The sequence below is a fragment of the Bos indicus x Bos taurus genome, chromosome 10 (genome assembly GCF_003369695.1).
Source record: "Bos indicus x Bos taurus breed Angus x Brahman F1 hybrid chromosome 10, Bos_hybrid_MaternalHap_v2.0, whole genome shotgun sequence".
Lineage (NCBI taxonomy): Eukaryota > Metazoa > Chordata > Mammalia > Artiodactyla > Bovidae > Bos > Bos indicus x Bos taurus.
Window position 1 is genome coordinate 84659814 of NC_040085.1, and position 22778 is coordinate 84682591.

General features: G+C 43.0%; 1 protein-coding gene across 28 annotated transcripts in view; it reads left to right on the forward strand.

The window, feature by feature from the left end:
- The window catches only part of NRXN3 (neurexin 3), a 1811822-nt gene that overhangs the window by 1580043 nt on the left and 209001 nt on the right, over window positions 1–22778 (forward strand). For all 28 annotated transcript variants that reach the window (XM_027552545.1, XM_027552555.1, XM_027552571.1 and 25 more), the window contains one exon: window positions 20185–20356. In XM_027552545.1, the coding sequence (XP_027408346.1) occupies window positions 20185–20356 (172 nt within the window). The remainder of the gene's footprint in view (window positions 1–20184; window positions 20357–22778) is intronic.

Below are 22778 nucleotides of genomic sequence, written 5' to 3' on the forward strand. Positions count from 1 at the left end.
CAAAATGACACGTGCGTTTTAGTTTCTTACAGGCGGTGGGTATCGTTATTGCCTGGGTCATCACAGTAAATATGGTGATTATATGCATTCCTTGGGATGTGGGTTGACAGCATAGTTGGGCTGTGCTAAGGAATCCTGGTTGGTGATGTAAATGACAGCCAAGCTCTGGGCCCTTAGGATGGAGGCAGAAGTTTGTGATATAAAGAAAGTTCCACAGGCCTCCTAAAACCTTACCAATTAGGATTGCTAATTTCTTTGCTTATAATTCATGTTTACTTATTGATTAAAAATGTATTTACTTGGCTGTGCCAGCTCTTAGTTGTGGTACTCGGGTCTTCATTGAGGCATGCAGGCTCTTATTTGCAGCACGTAGGGTCCAGTTTCCTGACCAGCGATTGGACCCGGGCCCCCTGCATTGGGAGTGCAGAGTCTTAGCCACTGGACTACCAGGGAAGCCCCATGTGTCATATTTAACATTTCTCTTTCTGGTATTTTTTCTGGCATGGCAACGTCCAAAAGTCTAAGTCATCAGCTACACGTTGCTAAGAATTTCAGTAATCAACAGAAGCAATGGTGGTTATCAACAGTTAGTGGTAACTTGTTAGTTGAAGGCAGCTTCACCTGATCATAAAGTAAACATTTCAAACCTCTAAACATATACCAACCTCCAGATAACAAGTCCTCTTTAGATGCCTGGATATTGTCTCTCCAGCTTCTCTTATAGGGGCTTCCCAGGTGGCGCTCGTGGTAAAGAACTGCCTGCCAATGCAGGAGGTGCGGGTTCAAACCCTGGGTCAGGAAGGTCCCCTGGAGGAGGGCATGGCAACCCACTCCAGTATTCTTGCCTGGAGAATCCCATGGACAGAGGAGCCTGGCGGGCTACGGTCCATGGGGACATAGAAAGTCGGACACGACTGAAGTGACTTAGCAGCAGCTTCTCTTATGGGCTTCCTTGGTGGTTCTGTGGTAAAGAATCTGCCTGCCAATGCAGGAGACATGGGTTTAATCCCTGGGTCAGATAGATTCCCTGAGAAAGAAATGACAACCCATTCCAGAATTCTTGCCTGGGAATCCCATGGACAGAGGAGCCTGGTGGGCTACAGTCATTGGGGTCATTTAAGAGTTGGATACAACTTAGGGACTAAACAACAACAAAAGCTGCTCTTATGGGTCAATCTTTATTGGTAGGGGTACCTGAAGAAAAGTTTCAAAAATAGAAAAGAGATAGTTCCACCATCTATGTAGATATTTGTGTGTGTGTGTGCTAAGTTGCTTCAGTAGTGTCCAACTTGGTGCGACCCTATGGGCTATAGGCTGCCAGGCTCCGCTGTCCATGGGATTCTCCATGCAAGAATACTGGAGTGGGTTGGCATGCCCTCCTCCGGGGGATCTTCCCCACCAGGGATCAACATGTCTTTCTCATCTCCTGCATTTCATCCCTATCAGGTGGGTTCCTTAGCACGAGTGCCATCTGGGAAGCCCCACGTGCATGTATGCTGCAGCTGCTGCTGCTAAGTCACTTCAGTCATGTCCGACTCTGTGTGACCCCATAGACGGCAGCCCACCAGGCTCCCCCATCCCTGGGATTCTCAAGGCAAGAACACTGGAGTGGGCTGCCATTTCCTTCTCCAATGCATGAAAGTGAAAAGTGAAAGTGAAGTCGCTCAGTCGTGTCCGACTCCTAGCGACCCCATGGACTGCAGCCTACCAGGCTCCTCCGTCCATGGATTTTCCAGGCAAGAGTACTGGAGTGGGGTGCCACTGCCTTCTCCGAATGTGCATGTATACTATGAAGCAATTCTCTGTCCTGGAAAGAACATTTAGGGGTGACACTTCTTGTACCTTCTCTTCAATTCCTTATTTAGTGGTGGGATTGGATGAAGGGTCTGCACATATCTGATGAGACCCCTTACTCTTTCTGTTTAGAGAGCTTTTTTATCCCTGTACTGAGTGCACACAGGCCCAAGCCAGTTTCATCTTTGCAGGAGACAATGGAGAAGAGAAGGGGACAAGGAATATGAGTAGGAAGTCTGGTGTAAGGCCAGGTCCGACTCTCGTCCCAGACCAGTTCCCACATTCAGCTTTACAAGCAATGAAGTTGGCTGTCCTTTAGGCTGAGTCTATTCCTCAACTGGCTTGGAATTCAGAATGCAGACGGCTATGATTTATTGCCCACTTAATCCTCAACATGGTATAATAGCGATTCTGTTTTCCTAGCTGTTACATTACAATGAACATTTTTTTATTTATTTGGCAAGTGTGTTATATAACTTAATTTTTTTTTCAATATCATGGTCTGCTCAAAATTAAATGGTTGTTCTAGAGCAGTGGCCTACGTTAAATTTTTCTCGATGGTTGTAGTCATGCTGATATATGAACTCACAGAACTAAAAGTGTGTTTGCATAAAATTTATATGTACCTTTCTATACTGGATGGTCTGCTCTTAGGAAACTTTCAACAATGCATTTTATTATCATTATCTTTGCTGGCATTTATTAATCCTGCTGTTCATTGGCTAAGTGTACATTTCCTACTGGTGTGTCTCTAAGTCAAGGTGAAGGTAGCTACCATATTTCAGAGCTCAAAAGGAAGTCTATTTTGTTTAAATCGGATCTTCTTATGAGGCTGCCTAACAGTGATAGATTTTGTTGTTGTGCTTCAGTTCATGAAAAGTGCATTAAAACCTTGAGCTGAGCCATCTCTCTGAAGCAGCAGTTGGGTCATTACAATTTGGCAGGCACTTCATATGTGTGTGTGATTTTATGATCGAGTCTGCTTAATTCATCCCAACCCTTCAAAGGGGAAGGAAAAAAAAAAAACAAAAACAATTCCTAGAGTGTCTTCTGTTGTGCGCTAGCTGCCTGCATAGATTGTTTTATCCTCATAACAAGCTTTTATGGTAGGTAATATTTTCTCAACATTAAAGATGGGAAAATTGAAGCTTAGAAAATCTAAACAATTTGGTCAAGTAAGTGATAGAATTAAGATCCAAAGCCAAACCTGTCTTTCTCATAAGTATGTGGGACTTCCCTGGTGATCCAGTGGTTAAGAATCTGCCTGCCAATACAGAGGACACCAGTTCAATCCCTGATCCGGGAAATCCCACATGCCACAGGCAGCTAAGCCTGCATGTTCTAGAGCCTGTGCTCCGCAGCAAAAGAAGCCCACACGCCGCAAATAGAGAGTAGATCCCACCCCACTCACTGCAACCAGAGAAAGCCTGCAAGGAGCAACAGAGAGCCCACGTATCACATCAAAGACCCAATCCAGAACAGCCAAAAATAAATAAATATATATATTTTTAAAAATAATATGACTATTATGGTACATTAGGTGTTTAAAAACCAGAAACATTTACAAAGGGCAGACTGATAATTTAAGTGATTAAAATGGAATAGGGTATAAGAAAAAAAATGCACTTGCTCTTATTTTTCTTCAATCCCATGGTTCTTGATATGTCTTTTGTTGAGGTTCAGAGACATTGCTAGTCATGTGATGATATCTTATAGAAAAACCTGAAAGAATCTTTTGGGCAACCCTATAATTCCCTTTCATCTTTACAGTGCAAAACAAGTGATAAATGGCAAGCTACACTCAGACTTCTCATCTAATAGTCAAGAGGGGGTGGGAGAGACTGTTCACTGGGCAACTTGTGCCCTTCTCCTCCGCCTTCCCAGGTGGCTCAGTAGTAAAGAATCTGCCGGCCAATGCAGGAGTTGAGGGAGATGTGGGTTCAATCCCTGTGTTGGGAAGATCCCCTGCAGACGGAAATGGCAAGCCCCTTCATTACTCTTGTCTGAAGAATCCCATGGACAAAGGAGCCTGGCAGGATACAGTCCATGGGGTCGCAAAGAGTCAGACACAACTGAGCATGCATGTCTTCTTCCTGCAATCAGTTCTGGCCTTTAATCATGTTTTAGAAATATTATTCCAGTGTTGCTTTCAAAGATTGTAGAAATCTGTTTATGAGAGACCTTCTGACTTTTAAACTAAGGCACATTTTAAAAGATACTATGAGAACCTCCATTTAAAAATATAATAGTATACATGTGAGGGCCTGGTCTACTTTATAGATTATTTGTAACTTCTGTTTTACACAGCACAACTAATAAGCTTTTATTGGAGAAAAATAATCAACGGAGAAAAATCAAACCTGAACACAGCTTTCATTACTCTTCCAAGAGGTATACCCTGCCAGGTTCAACACGTGCATGCACTCACAGCCTTGTCCAACTCTCTGCAGCCCCATGGACTGTAGCCCGCCAAGCTCCCCTGTCCATGGGATTATCTAGGCAAGAATACTGGAGTTTGATTCGTCCCTCTGGGAGTAGACATCTGATCACAGGCCCTTTCTGCCCTGCGCCAGAGGAGATGAGACCTGTGTGTCGTGGATGCTTGGTCTTAGGTGCCCTGTGTGCTTGTTTCTGTGGCTGATCCTGGTTGTCTGGTGAGCACAGGTGGAATGGCTTATTGGCAGTCATCCTTTGGCAACGGAATCAGAAATTCATCCTGCTGTCTGTTAAGGAAGGTGTTTCTCCTTGTAGCTAGCTTTCTAAGGTGTTGACCTCAGGTATTTGCCTGCAGAAAGTTTCTTGAAGTCAGTACAAAGTAGAATGGCAAGAAATACATCTATGTGTGGGGGCTTAGGGAGCTAGTTTTCTGTTCTTTCAGAAGGCTTGGCAGATAGCTTTAGTCACACTCATCTAATTCCTTGTCCGTCTCCCTATTACTTCCTTCCCTCTCCTTCTAAGTTTTTACTTTCCTCTGACCTTAATCACTGCCTAAAATGACTCAAAGGTGTCACTGAACAGAGATATGACGAGTTAGCAACAGTAAGATAACTGCTGACTGCTGAAACATGGGTGCTCTAGCATTACTTGGTTGGTGTCTGCTCTGATGGACCCTGGGCCTCTGGGCCAAGATCGAGTATAAGCACAGCGCAAACCACTGTCCTTTTAAACAGCTAACACTTTCCTGCCAGAAGAGAAATGTCAGCAGCGGAAAGCTGGGGAATCAACAGCAGGGCACACTTGGGGAATAAAGGATTTTATTTAGATTTATTTTGAGTCTATAGTTTTCCAGAAATGTAATTGAGCCATTATCCAGGAAACATTTGCTGGGGAGTCTGGGGAGGGCCCTTTGGGCAAGAAAGAAAATATTCTCCAATATTTAGCATGCTTATGAACCTTAAACATGCTTTATTTTTGCTTGGATATGTTGAGCCCTGAAGTCTATCTTAACATGCAATGGTTTGTATCTCAGCAACATTACTGAAGTTTTAGCTGGTTGATAGTCTCAAGTGGTTTTTTTTTTTTTTTTTGCCTAGTATTGCCTATTTTTCTTTATCTCAGACTGAATTTCATTTTCATTCCAATAGTATCAACCTTCTAAACTCCTGCCATTCCTCCTTCCTCATTTTTATTACTAAAATATGTCTGATCTAACCCCACATTTTCCCCATCATTGGCCTGACTCCCTACTAAATAAGGTGGCATTTTCTGTCCTGAGGACACACAGTAAATCCTCTACCACCAGTCACCTGGGCAATTTGTCAAGGACTGACTTGAGATGTTTATTTTATTCCTTCTGTCTTAATTTAGAGAATCGTGTGCTTGTTTTTCCTTTGTATTTGTCCCCACCTGATTTGTAACGAGACGCTTTTTGTTTTCAGTGCCCCATAATTTTCAAGTGGCTATCACAAACATCTCTCTCTCTTTTTACCTTCATCACCGCCCGAGAGCTCAGTGATGCCAACCCTGTCTTACACTCGAGGAAACTACACCCAGAGTACTTGTGACCTGTCCCATGAGTTGCATTAAGTAAACAACTAGAACTGAGATCCATGTCTACTGATTCCCACACTAATGCCTTTTTACAATATCATGGTGGAGTTTACACTCTTCTTAAGATTCTAGATGTTTTTATTTATTTTAAAAATTTTTATTGGATGATGATTGCTTTTCACTACTGTGATGGTTTCTGCCAAACATTGACATGAATCAGCCCTAGGTATACCTTGTCCCCTCCCTCTTGAACCTCCCTCCCATCTCCCACTGCATCCTACCCTCTAGGTTGTCTCAGAGCACTGGGTTGACCCCCTGTGTCACACAGAAAATTCCCACTGCCCATGTATTTCACGTATGGTCATGTATGTTTCCATGCCACTGCCTCAATTCGTCCCACCCTCCCTTCCCGCACTGTGTCCGCAGCCTGTTCTTTATGTCCGTGTCTCCACTGCCGCCCTGTAAATAGTACCGTAGGACCCAATAATCTACTACCACACGTGTACCCTGAGAAAACCATAATCGCAAGAGATGCTTATACACCATTGTTCGTTGCAGCACTTTTTACAACAGCTAGAACATGGAAGCAACCTAGATGTCTATCAACAGATGAATGGATACAGAAATTGTGGTACATACACACAATGAAATATTACTTAGCTATAAGAAAGAATGCATTTGAGTCAGTCCTAATGAGGGGGATGGACCTAGAGCCTATTGCACAGTGAAGTAAGTCAGAAAGAGAAAGACAAATATTGTATATTAACACATGTGTATGAAATCTAGAAAAATGGTACTGAGTTTACACTCTTAAGGGCTGCTGCTGCTGCTGCTAAGTCGCTTCAGTCGTGTCCAACTCTATGCGACCCGAAAGTGAAAAGTGAAAGTGAAGTCACTCAGTCGTGTCTGACTCTTAGCGACCCCATGGACTTCAGCCTGCCAGGCTCCTCCATCCATGGGATTCTCTGAATCATGCTAAATCTATTCTTTAGCTTCTGATGGGTCTGACAAAGTGCCCTGTCTAGAGTGTATAATCAGTAGATACTTGATTGCCAGTCCTCTGTGAGTTGACTCAGACTTAGGCAACATTTACTTGGAGAAATAAAGGTAGCATTTTAAAAAATGTTACTATGTGTAAAGATCCTCAATTTGGTAAGTCTAGTGCAAATTGACAGTGGATGGAGATTATAGTACAGCTCACTAAAAGGTGGCCCTAGCAACTGTGATGAGGGAACAGGCCCCCAAGGGCAGAGCTTGGCTGTGGCACTGCCCAGCAGTCACTGCATTGAGGAGCAGAGGAGAAGGCAGGAAAATGGAGAGAGTCTCCTGAAAGTCTGGACTCCTGGATGTTTCAACAGTTAAGATGTTGTTTATGAGAATCAAATAGTTCAAGGAACTGGTAATGGTATGGAGTCATTCCATCCCTAGGACTTTTATTTGAATCTAATTTGAATTTTAAAAAAATCAAAGTGGATTGAGGACCGTGGTAATGGATTACTAAACCTCTCACCTCCAAGTCTATGGAGCAAGTTCTCCTTGGGCTGCATAGGCTTGTTGGCAATTACCCTGGATACTGTTTTAGTAGGCTGTGTGAAATAAGTTAGTGCCCACGGTCCCCTGAGTCATCGTCATGGGTCACATTTTCAAAAGCACTCAAAGCAAAATCATAGCAAAAGTTGCAAAGCAATAAATGGACCATGGATGAAAATGTTACACTCAAGTGTTACTTGCTGAGAAATGCAAAGATGCTTTAACCACTGTGTTAGGTGCTCAGCTGAACATTTATTGGTCTATATGGAGAAGGACATAAATGTATCTTCTACCCTCATGATGCTCATGATGTAACCGGGAAAAAGAACTGTTCCATTAAGAAAAAGTTGGAATGAATCAATGCAAACACTCAGCTCTGTTGTTGAGTGGATACTGGAGGGATTATGGGATGACTAGTTAAAGATGGCTCTGGGACAGCACGAATGCAGGATATTATTTATCCCTGTAGGTCTTTGTCCACTGGCTAGGAAAACTGGACTCTCTGGCAGAAGGAAGTCTCTTCTCCATGTCAGAAAGGATACCTCATTCAGTGTTGGTGTGAGCCAGCCTAGGAGATCTGTTCTGCCTCTGAGTTACTGGATAAGTGATTCCGAATGATCAAGCCATTCATTCCCTGAAGCTCATGTTGACCGTAGATCAGCCTGATCATGTGAATCCATAGCTTGTGCTGAGTTTTATGTGTGATAGATTTACATTCCTAAGAAGGCTGCTAGGAAGTAAAGTCCCAAGCATTGCCCTGACTGTTCAGGGCCCATCCAGGGGCATGATAAAAGCTTGTCTACAGCTGCTTTTTGATGTACTCAGAGAGGCCTGGGTTCTCCTGAATCAGCATCCCTTTACTTAAAATATGAAGGAGAGGGTCTGAGAAACTAGCTTTGGGCTACATTAAGTTTTAAGGTCTTGCTTCAACACACACATGTGCACACACTATGTGGGCGTGCACACACATACAACCTCTATTTCCCTAGCAATGTGTTCCTTAGACTTTTGGATGCAAACATTTAGCATCTTTATATCAGTGGATAAAATTGTAGCACACTCATAAAGGAGAGAATAAGGAATGTTTGTGCCCTTTAAATGCCATAATAGAAATACTTCTTCATATTGTGCATGGATTTATTATAAACTCCGTGGATAATTTGTGTATTTGAAGCTGTGGTTAGCTCCCGGGTGGCTCACAGTGCATGCCAGATCATAGACGAACAACAACTTCCTAGTATCTCAGGGGTATTTCTCCCACTCGGGTGAGACGTATTCACTTTACAGCTTGGTAGCAAGACTAAATTCAAGTAAATTAAGATAAGGAGATGTGCTTTCTAATTATTCTATCAAAGGATCATGCAGCTTTGAAATAATTCTCAGTGCTGCTATGTTGGATGCTTTTCCAAAGGCGTGAGTCATCTCCCTGTGACACGTTTTCAAGTCTCACATTTGGGTGACTTTCACTCATCTCCCCCGGGCCCCAGGGAAAGTGTTCTTTTTTTCATACTTTTGCTGGGACACCCGGATTACTTTCCCCTACAGTGACTTTGAAACCAGCTTGGAGGCCAGAAAGCCTGCCTTCTTATTTGTGCCAGCTTGTTTAAATTTCCCTTTTTTTTTTTTTTTTTGCTTCCCTCTCTTGCTTTTATTATGGCCAATGGGGGTAGGTCAGAATGAACCTTTTGAATTAGAAATACTGATAAGATCCCAAAGAGACTGTTACAGTGGTGATCATTGACAAAGAGGAGGATCATAAACCATCACTTGGATGAAACACCAAGCTGTAACACTATCTCCAGGACACACACACACCACTGTCCCTGAGCGCAGACAGGCCCCGCTGATATATTAGAGTCTGCTGGCCATTTTGTTTACGATAACTAGCAAAGGAAAAATGAGTCTCTATTGCAGTATGTTCGTTCCAAGATGATGACACCATCGATTCTCCTTGCAGGTAAACCGAGAGAGCTCCGTGAATCACCATTTATCACTCAAGGGACTCAGGTGTCTTGCAGATGCATGGGAGCCCTGGAGACTGAGATATTCATTGGGCTGCAGTGATACTCTCTTCTTTCATTCCGTCTAATGGATTCAACTCAAGTCCTGGCATCAGAGTGATATGTGTTGGCTTTTAGAGTCCCGAGCCTTTAGCATGTACATGATTCACTCCACAGAACCAGACACATTTTCAGAAGGAAAATGTCATATCATTATAATTTTAATAACTTTTACAACTCTGCTCCATCTCCTCCATTACCAGCCTCTTCTAGGCACCATCAGCTTTTGCCAGCAGCCTCAAATTTATTTCTCTGTATCCGCAGCTGCCTACCTTCAAACAGTTATGTTGAATTGATTGTAGTGTCTAAACTACCCTTAATGGGTCTGAAATAGATTAGTTTATGCCTCAATTGGATGGATTTTTATATATTTCATCTTATTAGAAATGTGCTCTATTTGTCAGTAATAGTTGAGTTGAGCCAGTGGAGGCTCCCCATTTGACCCTCCCACTAGTGTTTGAGTTATTCTGAACATGTTAACCTAAACTATTGGTCAAAAACTAAAGTAAAAAAAAAATCATAACTAGCTGTCCATTGTGCCAGATTTCACAATGGGGGTCAGCAGACTTTTCTGTTGCAACTGCTCAGCTCTGCTGTTGCGTTGCTACAGTAGCCAAAGACCACAGAGAAACGAATGAGCACAGCTGTGTCCCAATAAAACTTTATTTACATGAACAGGCAACAGCCAGATTTGGCCCATAGTTGCTGGTCTTTACTTCAGACCATTCTGCCTCCTGAATCTTCTATATACCCAGTCTCCAAAGGCATCATAAAAAATGCAATCATCTACATTGTATTTTCTGATAATCCCAAAGGTAATAAATCTCTCAGTTCTGAAATGTGTATACTATTTTTTTATTTTCCTCTTCAGCTAGAAAAAAGTATAGGGTTTAGCCTGGGAATTAATCTATGGAAATGACTGAGAATCCTTTGTTTATGAAACCAATAATTCTTGGTTGAGGTTTATTATTCACCTAGGTCCACTCTCCTCAAAGCCATAATGTTAACTGTCTATCACTTGAAAGATAGGCAGATAGAGCACTTTGAAGAATCCATGAAGGTTTCCTTACCATCACAAAATAGGTCTTGAAAGGTTGTGATTTATTTACCAGCCTTGCTTTTCTATGGGAGCTACTGCTCCTCCTTGAGCTAGAATATCTAGTTCTAGGACACAGAGTTTTTCCTTTAAAGCCCACTTAGAACTGATTATACCTCTTCATGGAAACTGACTAGAATGACCTAGCCTGTAGTGAAGAGTCAAGGAACTAAAATGGATTTGGGATGATCAGTTAATGCCATTGTACCCAGGGATGCAATAGAGGCTTTCCCCGGGGATAGTAGCAATGCATGTCTGCAAGAGCAGACAGAGAACACGGAACGCAGGACGTGTGTTCCAGGCCTGCCACTCCCCGGCTCTGTGAGCTCGCATTGCCAAATTTACGTCTATAAAAAGGGCACTGGAATAGAGCATAGAGGAGGAGTAACTCAGATTACTCCTCATGCTCATGGCTTATCCTGTGCTCTGAAGGCCAGCCAGTTTTATATGAAATAAGTACAGCTTCACCTATGCGTACACAGGCATGCTCTCATGGACATGTGTGTGCTGTGTGTGTTTGTGTTATGTGCATGCACACACACCTCATAGGAGGAGTATTGTGGGAAGTCCATCTGATCATGCATATCTAAATGCTTCTAGATCGGTTTCTGTCAGGCAGAACATGCTCCATGGATGTTTGTTGTGTGGCTGAAGTTTTGTACTTCCTGCTGCAGTTTCCAACAGTGACACGATTCGTGGTATAGGACAGGCATTTCTTGGTTGTGCATTGCTGGATATTGAACATTTCTGGCCTGTACCCCCGAGATTCCGTTAGCACCCCACCTCCCGCTGTGACAAGCAGAAGTATCTCCAGGCATTGCCAAATGTCCCTGGGCACAAAAATCACCCACTCTACCCCAACTGAAACCACTGCCCTAGGGGAACCAAGACATCCATATAAGAATTGGTCCCCAGACCTGAGCTAGTGTCTGAACCACCTGGAGAGCCTGTGAAGATGCAGACTGCTGCCCCCACTCTGAAGTTACCACTTCACAGTCTGGTTTTAGATCCAGGAATTGGCATTTCTAATGAGTTCCTAAGCGATGCCGATGCTACAGGTCCCAGGACCACACTTTGTATGTATGCAGGGAAGATGTCAGATATTCTGGAAGCATTCTTGGTGATTTAAATGCTTCTTCTTCATTTTGAGGATTTTGCTGTTACTGTGAGCACAGGGCTTAAGGTCTCTTTATTAAGGCCGTTGGGTGGTTCCTCACAGCTGTGGCAGAGATTTGGAGGAGAAACAAGGCATTTATAGGAGATGTTCAGTCTGGACTGGGTTTCAGTCAGCACTGCCCTGCCAGCTGTCACCTGAATCCTGCCAGGAGACTGCTCCAGGCCCTGGCGCAACAGGCTCCTACGGAAATGAACTTCAATTTTTGCTTGATAGTCAGACTTAACTACCAAACCAGGCAGTGTGACATGGGGGTCTGTGGATCCACAGTGCATGTTCAGAGTAGGTTTGAAGGACATGATGACTCAGGATTCTGGTGTGTGACCGGTGACTGTTCTAGCCCTGGGTCTGACTTACAACTTATTTACTTGCACCAACTGCCTTGTCCTTCCTTGATTTCCCCTCTTCAGGTCAGAGTTCTTTTGTCCTGAGCTGTCATCCATGCTTGCCGTCTCTCTCTCTCTCTCTCTTTTTTTTTTTTTTCCTTATTTGCTGGGAGTTAGAGAAGGAGCTGTCTTGAGCTATTTATCAGTCTTATCTCTCTTGGCCCTCTGTTAGTATTTCGGTCTGTGGATCTAATCCGCTTTAATTGATTGACCTCATGCAACAAGACATCAGCAAAACAACAGGAGCAAGCACAGCTGTAGCCGGGGGAGAAGGTGGATGCAATTTTCCCGGGTGGGTACAAAGGTCGTAGCGACTCGTGCAGATTTAGGAAAATAGAATTTATTTCCAAACCATTTAACGTGGATTTTCTAGGGACAATCTGTACAGATGCTGGAGTTGATGATCTCGAATGGAAGACAGTCATTTCAGATACACGGAGAACTATCCTACAGGGCATGTCCAAAGCCTCTGACTCACCCATCATCTGTCATACTGTTTCTCACCCAGTTATCCTCACTCTCTTTACTATTATTGCCATCTACACCCCCACTGTTAACATTATGCTTATAGCATCCTCTGTGCAGCACATTATAATCTGCCAAGGTTTCATTCATTTCTCTTAAGTGCCATCTAACACAGGCATTAGTATTATTGTTGTCTGTATAATACTGTTCTAATTTTTCATAGAGACAGCTGAGACCTCTTGCAGATCAGCTGGACCTCAAGATGCAGAACCTTGACAGGGCTTGGGTCTTCTGCTTCTAAATCATAAAGGCTTCCAGACCCAGAACACACCTTCTCTTCTTCCCTCCCTGCCCTTCCTGCCACACAGCCACACGTAAACTCCTCGAAGGAAGAAGACTGGGTCATTGTCATGGGATGTTAATTGGAGTTCAAACCATCTCCAGCTGCACAGCTTGGAACCTTGTCTTTTGAGTGATTCCTGATAGGTTTATTCTCCATCTTGGACTTACTGAGAGAGACCTGATCTTGAATCCCTTCATAGCACATGGCTTTGTACACCAGAAGTGCACACTAATGGCTTATTATCTCACAGTTATCCTGGGTCTAGAACAAGGAGACTATAACATTGGAAGGATGGACTTACAGTCTTCACTGAAGGATAATTAATAGTGACTAAAAGAACCCATGAGTGATCTACTAAATGCAGGGTGTTTTATTCTAGTGATCTTTAATAAAAACCTCCCTCAGTCGAAATTATCTGACAAATCAAGTAAATTGTACCTTATCCTTTTGTATTTATTTCTCTGGTGGCTCAGATGATAAAGAATCTGCCTGCCATGTGGGAGACCTGGGTTCGATCCCTGGGTTGGGAAGATCCCCTGGAGAAGGGAATGGCTACTCACTCCAGTATTCTTGCCTGGAAAATTCCATGGACAGAGGAGCCTGGTGGGGTACAGTCCATGGGGGTCACAAAGAGTCGGATACAACAGAGTGACTAACACTTCTTATATTTTTAGGTTGTGTATATAAAGCATAATGAGACTATATGTTTTGCCTAAGATGTATTGCAAATAAAAATTCTCAATATAGATAACCAATTCTCTGCTTCATCCTATACTGTTAAAATCCTAGTTAGCTTCCCATGGTGTAAAAGCTTATTAGCACAATTTTTTTTTTTTCCTATCGTGACCACACATTCTAATTCATTATTCATTCACTCATCCATTAATTTAGCAAAGCATTTACTGAGCACCTGTTAGGATTCCTACATTTGGAATGCACGCAAGTACTTTAGGCAGACAGATCGGCAGGTTATACAGATTATAAAGTGTAAAATACGTAATGTGTGTACCGTCGTATATATATAACTCAGTTGCAACGTGTAATACATATAATGGAAACATAACAAGGTGAAAAATCCATGGGTTGTAAAGTTAGAAAGAGCTGTATTCTAATATTAAATATGTTTCTTAGTAGTTGTGTGAATTCTCAAATCTCTGAATCTTCATCTTTTTAACCTATAAATTTTGGAGGGTAATTGTGAGAATTTGAAAATTATTCTATTAAAATTATTTGCCGAGCACATAGTTCATCATCCAGATAGCCAGGGTTATGTTGCCATAACAAACAGCTTCAAATTTTTGCTGGCGTACAGCAACAAAGCTTTGTTTCTCGAATGTTCCTTGTCTGCTGCATTGTGGCTTGTTGTCATCCTCATTCAATGACCCAGACTGACAAAGAAGCTACTACCAGGAATTTGCTGGGTGCAGGGAAAGTGTTAGTCACTCAATCGTGTCTTTGCAACTCATGGACTATAGTCTGGCCCAGCAGGCTCCTCTCTCCATGGAATTTTCTAGGCAAGAATACTGGAGTAGGTAGCCATCCCCTTCTCCAGGGGATCTTCCCAACCCAGGGATCAAACCTAGGTCTCCTGCATTACAGGCAGACTCTTTACCATCTGAGTCACCTGGGAAGCCCTTCTTCGGAGCAAATGGGAGAACTCTGGCAGGTCTCACATCAGCAATTAAATGGATGGTTCAGGGTTTTATTGGCCAACACCTGATTTCATTGGCCAACACCTGATTTCATTGGCCAACACCTGATTTCATTGGCCAACACTGGTCCATTGGCCCCACTACCACGAGAGGACCCAGAATTTCTCTTCCTATGAGCCCATGGTGGAGGAGAACTACACTGTAGTAAAACAGTGCCATGGACCACTTTATTAACTATAACGCGGATTCTGAAAGGAGTATGGTGGACCCCAGTGTCCGACCCCAAGAGGGCTCCCATACGTGTTGTTATCATGTGTGATCACCTAACACTGAACTCACAAATTCCACGTGAAGCCAGAAGTTGAGATATTGAGAACCACTTTCTCAATATCATCATGGCATATGTTTGAGGGCCCCAGTTCTGTTTCTTTCAACTGCAGTTTTCCAAAATAGCAGCCGGTGGATTCTGCCTTCCTCTGGGGCACTCTGGAATGAATGAAGAGATCTCCTTCAAGGAGACCTTTAACCCTGAGGATTTTTCTTGCCCATGTGCATTCCTGCTCCTGAAATCTGACTCCAGTATTGTAGCATCTCTAGGGTCTTCTCCATAGCAGTAACTGTGATTTGGTTGATGAGGGATTGGAAAGCTGGAGCTAGACTAATTTGAGGAACCAGGTGGGCTCATAAAGAGTCATTACTGATGAAGAATGACTTACTGACAGTTTAAAGACAGCTGTTTTCTATACTGTTCAGTTTTTTCCTGAATGCACTTGAGGATTCTTTGGTAATGTCTTCTGATTTACCACTTGTCTTTGTATTTAATACAAGGAGAAACATAGATTGAAATGATTGCCTTGGTAGCAACTTTAGTGGTGAAGGGCGTGGAGTTATTTAAATTTATAGTCATGCTGTTTTTTGCAGCTACACTTTGCTTATCTTGGAGAGGCTTATAAAAGGGACCAAGGAATGTGTAGAGAGAGACACTACCAAATTGTGGTAGAAAATCAACTGTGCAAATCTTGTTTTTTTAGTGTTCTATTTGCTAAAATTTACATTTATTTCTGGGCTTCACTGATAGCTCAGATGGTAAAGAATCCACCTGCAATGTGGGAGACCTGGGTTCGATCCCTAGGTTGGGAAGATCCCCTGGAGGAGGGCATGGCAACCCACTCCAGTATTCTTGCCTGAAGAATGCCCATGGACAGAAGAATGTGGTGGGCTAGAGTCCATAGCATCACAAAGAGTCAGAAGCGACTAAGCACAGCATAGTACATTTATTTCTACAATATTCCTTAATAACAGTGTTGCCAGACCAATCAGTCCTAGGCTTATGCCTCTACATTCAGCTACACTCACGAGGGGAAAGAAAGAGAAAAAGCAACTGACATTTATGGAGCTCCCAGTGTATACTCTGGAGAAGGCAATGGCAGTCCACTCCAGTACTCTTGCCTGGAAAATCCCATGGACAGAGGAGCCTGGTGGGCTGCAGTCCACGGGGTTGCTAAGAGTCGGCAAGACTGAGCGACTTCACTTTCACTTTTTGCTTTCAAGCATTGGAGAAGAAAATGGCAACTCACTCCAGTGTTCTTGCCTGGAGAATCCCAGGGATGGGGGAGCCTGGTGGGCTGCCATCTATGGGACATCTGTGCTGTCGCACAGAGTCGGACATGACAGAAGCGACTTAGCAGCATAGCAGCAGCGGTGTATACTCAGCCATATACCATGTGCTTCACACAGGTGTATTCTTCTAAAGTCCTCCATTCGTCCCTTTACAGAAGAACTATCAGAAGTTAAACAACCTGCCCAAGGTCATATATTTTTAAAGTCAGTGGTATTGTATGAACCAAGAGATGCTAAAAGCTATGTTTATCATATTGAACCAATTAGTTTCTCTAGTAATCACAGACTGTTTTAAATGGTCAAATGATTGGATGGTTCATTCTCCTATTTTCATGTATCTCGTATGTGTGTATAATATTTTATTATTTATGAAGTATTATCATATTAATCATGTCATTTCAGTTATGAAATCATGACTCTCATGACATTCATGATTATCATATTATCATTTTATAACAGTCCTCCAAAGTATATAAAACTGGTCTCCTGTCCCCATAATATCTTATTAACACGTGGGTTCAGAAAAGTTAAATGACTTGCCCAAGATTAGTCAGGGTTGACTCCAAAGCCAATGTCTTTTATCCTTCACATCTTCTCTTTTCTGGACACCTGTGCCAGCAGAGTTTATTTTCATGGCAGCTGAGCGTGATGGATTCAAGCCTGGGCAACTGTATGAGTATTTGCCACCAAGTCTGTAATGAACTGAGACGAAGCAGTTAGCCACGGATTATAATGCCACTGTGGTCCCAAGACAAATGATGAGGGGGTTGCAGTAATGAAATCTTATTACTGCGAGGGAAGAGGCCACATCCGAGGTCCAGCACAGCCACATTTACCACTGCAGGAAACACAGTGAAACGTGGGTGAGGGCCTCCCCTGACAGGGGCAGCGTGCGAGCAGGATTAAGAAGACCTCTCCAAAACAGTGATTGCAATGGCAAACGTGTGGTGCCTAAGATAAGGACCAAATATTTATTCTGGCAGAGATTAAATCTTTTCTTTTGCCTGAATCTATTATGGATCTTGCAGAAAAGCTGCCCAAGTGAACATATCTCGCCCATCAGACCACTCAGTGAGCCAGAACTGTACTTTGCCACTGCTGTTGCTGAAAAGCTGCAGAAGGCTGGTTTCAAGGTCTCCTCTCTCCCCCTAAAACTGTTCTCCATCCCTGATTAATTAGTGACTCTGAGGTGAACTGAATCACCAACCGTCCATTCCACGCATCCAGGATTTATACGGTGGTTTTTTATAGAAGAACAGTGGTGCAATCAACAGCCCACATGGGGTGGGCAGTGGAGTGATGGTATCTGCAGTCGTGGTTTCTTAACTCGCCTAGTCCTTCAGTTCTGCTAAAAAGGTTATTGTTATGGAGGAGGAAATGGCAACCCACTCCAGGATCTTGCCTTGGAGAATCCCATGAACAGAGGAGTCTGGCAGGCTACAGACACAAGTGAAGTGACTTAGCAAGACACAGGTTGTTATAGCCTTGCTTGTTTAGGCTTGGGGATGATTAGGTACCAACACACACACACACACACATACCCTTAGAAGTTCATGCCAACTCTTTAAGTAAGAAAAAGCAGAAAAGTCATGTTGTCATGTCTACATTCCCAGAGAATTAAGGAGAAAGAATAAAATGGATCATAATACTATGAATTATGGGCATGAAAGATGCAAAGGAAGCCATCATCTGGTTCATTTACACATGCGTCATGTTTTAATAGTAGGTACTTTTTTATTGCCGGAGATACAGAGATAGGAAAGCAAAGCAAAGCTGAGAGCACACTGTCACAATATGCAGGGACTGAAGCAATCTTGTTTCTTAAAAACTTAAGAAAATGAGTATGTTTAGTATCCATTTGGGGAGGCAACTGAATTACTTCTCCCAGAGAACAGAACATGGACATTGCAGACATCGCTTTATATCACGTGCTGCACTGTCAGGGTACAAAGAAGCAGTGATGTTTCTAAGTATCCCTGCATGCTGAAAGCAGTCTAGATTCCTGCTTTTAAAGACTAAGAGTCCGACATCCTTACTCATTCTTTTGTTGGGCACAAGATGTGTTCACATACTAAAGGAAAATTGACTAGTTGAGGAAAGCCTGTCTTCTGGGAAAATAAGTGATGTGTGGCAAACTACACGGAAACCAGTACCTAAAATCTCACCAGAACTCTTACTGACTCCAAGTGTGTGTGTGTGTGTGTGTGTGTGTGTGTGTGTGTGCGTGCGTGCGCACGCACGCACATGTGCGTTTAATCACTCAGTCATGTCTGACTCTTTGCAACTTGAACCATGAACTGTAGCCCTCCAGACTCCTCTGACCCTGAAATTCTCCAGACAAGAATACTGGAGTGGGTTGTGATTCCTTTCTCCAGGGGATCTTCCTGACCCTGAGATCGAACCCAAGTCTCCTGCATTGCAGGCAGATTCTTTACTGTCTGAGCCACAGCGGAAGCCCCAACTTTGTGTATATTGAGTGCTTAATAAACAGTATATTTACATATTGAATGAACCAAATTAATAAACTTAACATTCAGTGAAATCTCTCCTATGTCTTGGTTTATGTGGATTCTGGACTTCTTTTCCCATATTCTTCTCCATCCTTTATTCCTCCTCTTCCTCCTTCTTGAATATAAAGAAATAGAGCATAGCAGAGACTATGGGAACAAATATTGTGACTCGGTCTTGTAGAACATCAGAATTGCAGCTAAATTTTATTATTTTTGAAAGTCCAACCAACTGTTTAACCAATAAGCCAGACAACTAGAGAAATGGAGAAAGATGTCTCCTGACACCCTGCTGCTGCTGCTGCTGCTGCTAAGTCACTTCAGTCGTGTCTGACCCTGTGCGACCCCATAGACGACAGCCCACCAGGCTCCCCCGTCCCTGGGATTCTCTGGGCAAGAACACTGGAGTGGGTTGCCATTTCCTTTTCCAATGCATGAAAGTGAAAAGTGAAAGTAAAGTTGCTCAGTCGTGTCCGACTCTTAGCGACCCCATGGACTGCTAAGCAACCCCACCAGGCTCCTCCGTCCATGGGATTTGCCAGGCAAGAGTACTGGAGTGGGGTGCCATTGCCTTCTCCGTGACACTCTGCATGCTGATACATTCATAGAGGTGTCAAGAGACTGATTATATCTGATCAGTGATGCTATGTCATCTTCTGAATAGTAATTCCAACTCTTAGTCACAACCAATTATTAGAGGAGAAGAGCAAGACTTTTAATAGCACTGTTATTTACATGTCAGTGTTTCTAGGCACTTCCCAGGGTTTGGATAATGTCACCACCACCACCACCATAGTCATCACCTTCGTTGCCCTAATGTTACCCTTCTGGAATTCATTGTGTTCTCCCTTCTAGAAGTCTGTGTTAGGGCCGCAGAGGTTCTCTTCTGCTGTGTGACATAAAGTTGTAGCAGTGAATATTACGTCCCTCTTTGGATTAATCTTAGGAATAGGGCTACAAGCGTAGGAAAAGTGCCAGCATCTGACTCGGGAAACCCCAGCTCAGTTCCAGCTGCCTCCCCTGAGGATATATTCTCCAAATTCTTTCAACCTGCAGAACGTGTCACCAGGAGTAAACCTGCAGGGCCGCCTTCTATGGAATTGGCTCTTAACCACTGTGTACACCTCCTCTGGGTCTTGATTGTCCCCCAGAGTGCAAGCAGCCTTGTATTTCCCTTTTAATCCTAAATCTGAATTGTGAGGGAACCTACAATTCAGTGTCTGATTAGCCTTTTCTCAAAAAGAGGCCTAATTCATCTCCCAGAACCTTGCAGTGTCCTTCCTCACTTGTTCGGTAGTTCTGTGGTTCCGGCTTTGATATCTGTTGAGGGCAATCAAATGATGTAACCTGTGCAGTGCAGCCTCTGAGAGCAATTTGGGTGGTTTTGTACCTTTGGCTTTTATGTTCAGGATGAAAGCCCATGGAGAAATGTAGGATACTATTATTAACTTCAAGCTGACAGCTCTTTCTGGGGTACCTACAGATTCATTGTTAGTTTCGGATCAACTTGAAAGGGAGAAAGCCTTGCGGTTGGTGGTGACTTGCCTTTTGTGTCTCTTTATTGTAGGAACAGGGGAAGATCGGAGTTGTCTTCAATATTGGCACAGTTGACATCTCCATCAAAGAGGAGAGGACTCCGGTAAACGATGGCAAGTACCACGTGGTGCGCTTCACCAGGAACGGCGGCAATGCCACACTGCAGGTGGATAACTGGCCAGTGAACGAGCACTATCCCACAGGTACGTTTGACCCTCGATGACCAGACTCTCGTTCTCCCGTTTTTGCCTCCAACTGGTGACTTTCTCACGACTGTCACCAGATCATGAAAACACTGAATATTAAGCACACATCATTTTTTTTTTTTTGATGAGAAGCTAAGTTATTGAGTATTTCTTTAGGACTGGGTTCAGGATAGGAGCTTCTGGAGACTTCCCAACTATGCACTGAATACTTCTTTTGTCTGATTAATAGTGCCTGACTGGCTCATACCAAATACAGTGACTATGGATTTGCTGGGGCACTGCAAATGATGACTGATGGGGGTAAGGGCTATCATCTCTAATAGAAGCAAGTATCCATACTCTTGGAATAATCAATGTGATTATTGATTAATGGTTGTGGCACTGTTCGATCAGGTGTAGTTGAACATACAGATGGCCGGAGATGGCAGAAAGACTGTAAAAGGAAGTTTACTAAACTTGAGGAGCATCAAGTCAGAGTAACAGGAAGAGAAAAATTTCAGGGTGGGATTTCATTCATTTGGTGGACTTTGCCCCCCCCCCTTTTTTTTCTCTCTCTCTCACTTATGCTAGCCTACCTCGATTTTCAGAGATCAATCATAACAGGCGTTTTAACAGCAGGGAGAGGGGTTCATCAATTGTTTAAATTTTATAGTCAAGGGAAGTTCACCAGCAAACTCCCAGGGCCAGATGGCTGAATCAAGGGCAGTAGGAAGAAAGGTTGTTGCCTTCTGTAGAAAGACTGTTCAAATAATCCCTTAGCTTTCCCTCTTATCTTTCACTTCTCCTGAGAGCCTGAATGCTGATCATACAAACGCCCAGAATGGGAGGAAAAATTCTTTGGCTAAAGACTGTTGCTTCATCATTGCATTATCACCTGGTGGATACAAGAGAATAGCCCAGAATATTGAACTTGTCACTAATGGGGGCGTGTATGTGATGCCTAACTCTTTCTCTCCTACACTCCAAAATGGCCCATGATTTTCTCACTGTTATCACTTTCTTTTTAGTGAGGTGGACCCAGGGGTGAGGAAGCCAGAAGCACCTTTCCAGAAGTGTAAGAACCATCTAGCTAATAATCATCACACATGAGAGAAATGTGTAAAGTACATTTGCCTATTTGTGGCCTAAGAATGTCCCATTACTGAAGGCTGGGATTATTTTTTTCATGCCTGAGTCAGCATTGCTTTTCTTTAAAAGCCAATCAGAAATAACTGTGCTACTGGGTTTTCCTCTATCAGCCATAGTCTTCCTATGTCTGGATTAAGAATTATGGAAGCATTCACAGATGAACATACAAGACCCCCAAAGTACTGAAGCACAAAGCCCATCCACTCACTTATCCACCATCTCAGTATCCATCTGACCATACAGTATCCAGCTCAGTCTTTGCTGGGAGCCTCTCAACATACTCTTAGCACTTCTCAGATTATTATAGGCACAAAAATGACCTTCTGTGTTTATCATTGAGCCTTTGAGGAAAGCCAGAGGTGTTAGCAGCTACTGTGAATTCTCAGCATCATCCAAATTCACCAGGCACTAATAGATCTGATTTTTAAATGCTTCTTGCTTCAGCTCCAGGGGCTGAGGAGTGGGAGCCATCAAAATAGCCTGAAATCTTAAAAACTGTTCATTTGTTCATAGGAAAAAATCAATCCCTCTCCGTGCATATTATCATTGGCCCTGCCACTGCTGCTGTAGGGATTGTTATGTTTCTATTAGGAATTTCAAAGATTCTAAACTGATGCTAACACTTGCCCTGAGCCAAAACGGAATTCAGGAGTTTGCTGCTAGCAGTGAGCAGGCTCTTTAATGGCCATTTGTAAAGCCACATATATGTAAGAAAACCAGTCACCCTAGCTGTATGCCTATCTCTTTGCATCTTTAGTTCCAAATTATGGGTTGCTTCCTATGTTTTCAAAACAGGATAAACTTTTCTTTAATGGCATTGCTTCCCACTGAAAACCATTATGACTGGTAACTGTTGGTAACTTATTTAGTAATAATATGTGTTATTATTGCAGGACATGTACAGTATAGCAGTCATAAGTATGGGCTTTGGAGTCAACTGGCTGGAGCTGGGACCTGGTCCCGTTAGCTGTAATTCCAAGGCCTGCTAGGCTAAGACCTTGAAACGCCCTAAGCACTGAAATGTTTGGCACATGTCCCCACATATAATTCAAAACATAACAACTGTAAAATACGTGTAAGAATTTCTAACAGTTCTGATTTTTTTCTCTGAGGGGCTCTATAATGCTTTCAAAAATACGTCAGATTCTTTCTCCCCGCATTCTCCTCTGTTACTCTCCCCACTTTCTTAGTTCTCTAGATAAGGGCTCATTCCTCCTATTTGGTGATCCAGTCCCAAACCTTAATCAAGATGGTGATCCTCCCAAGTCTCTGTCTCCTAGTCTATAAAACG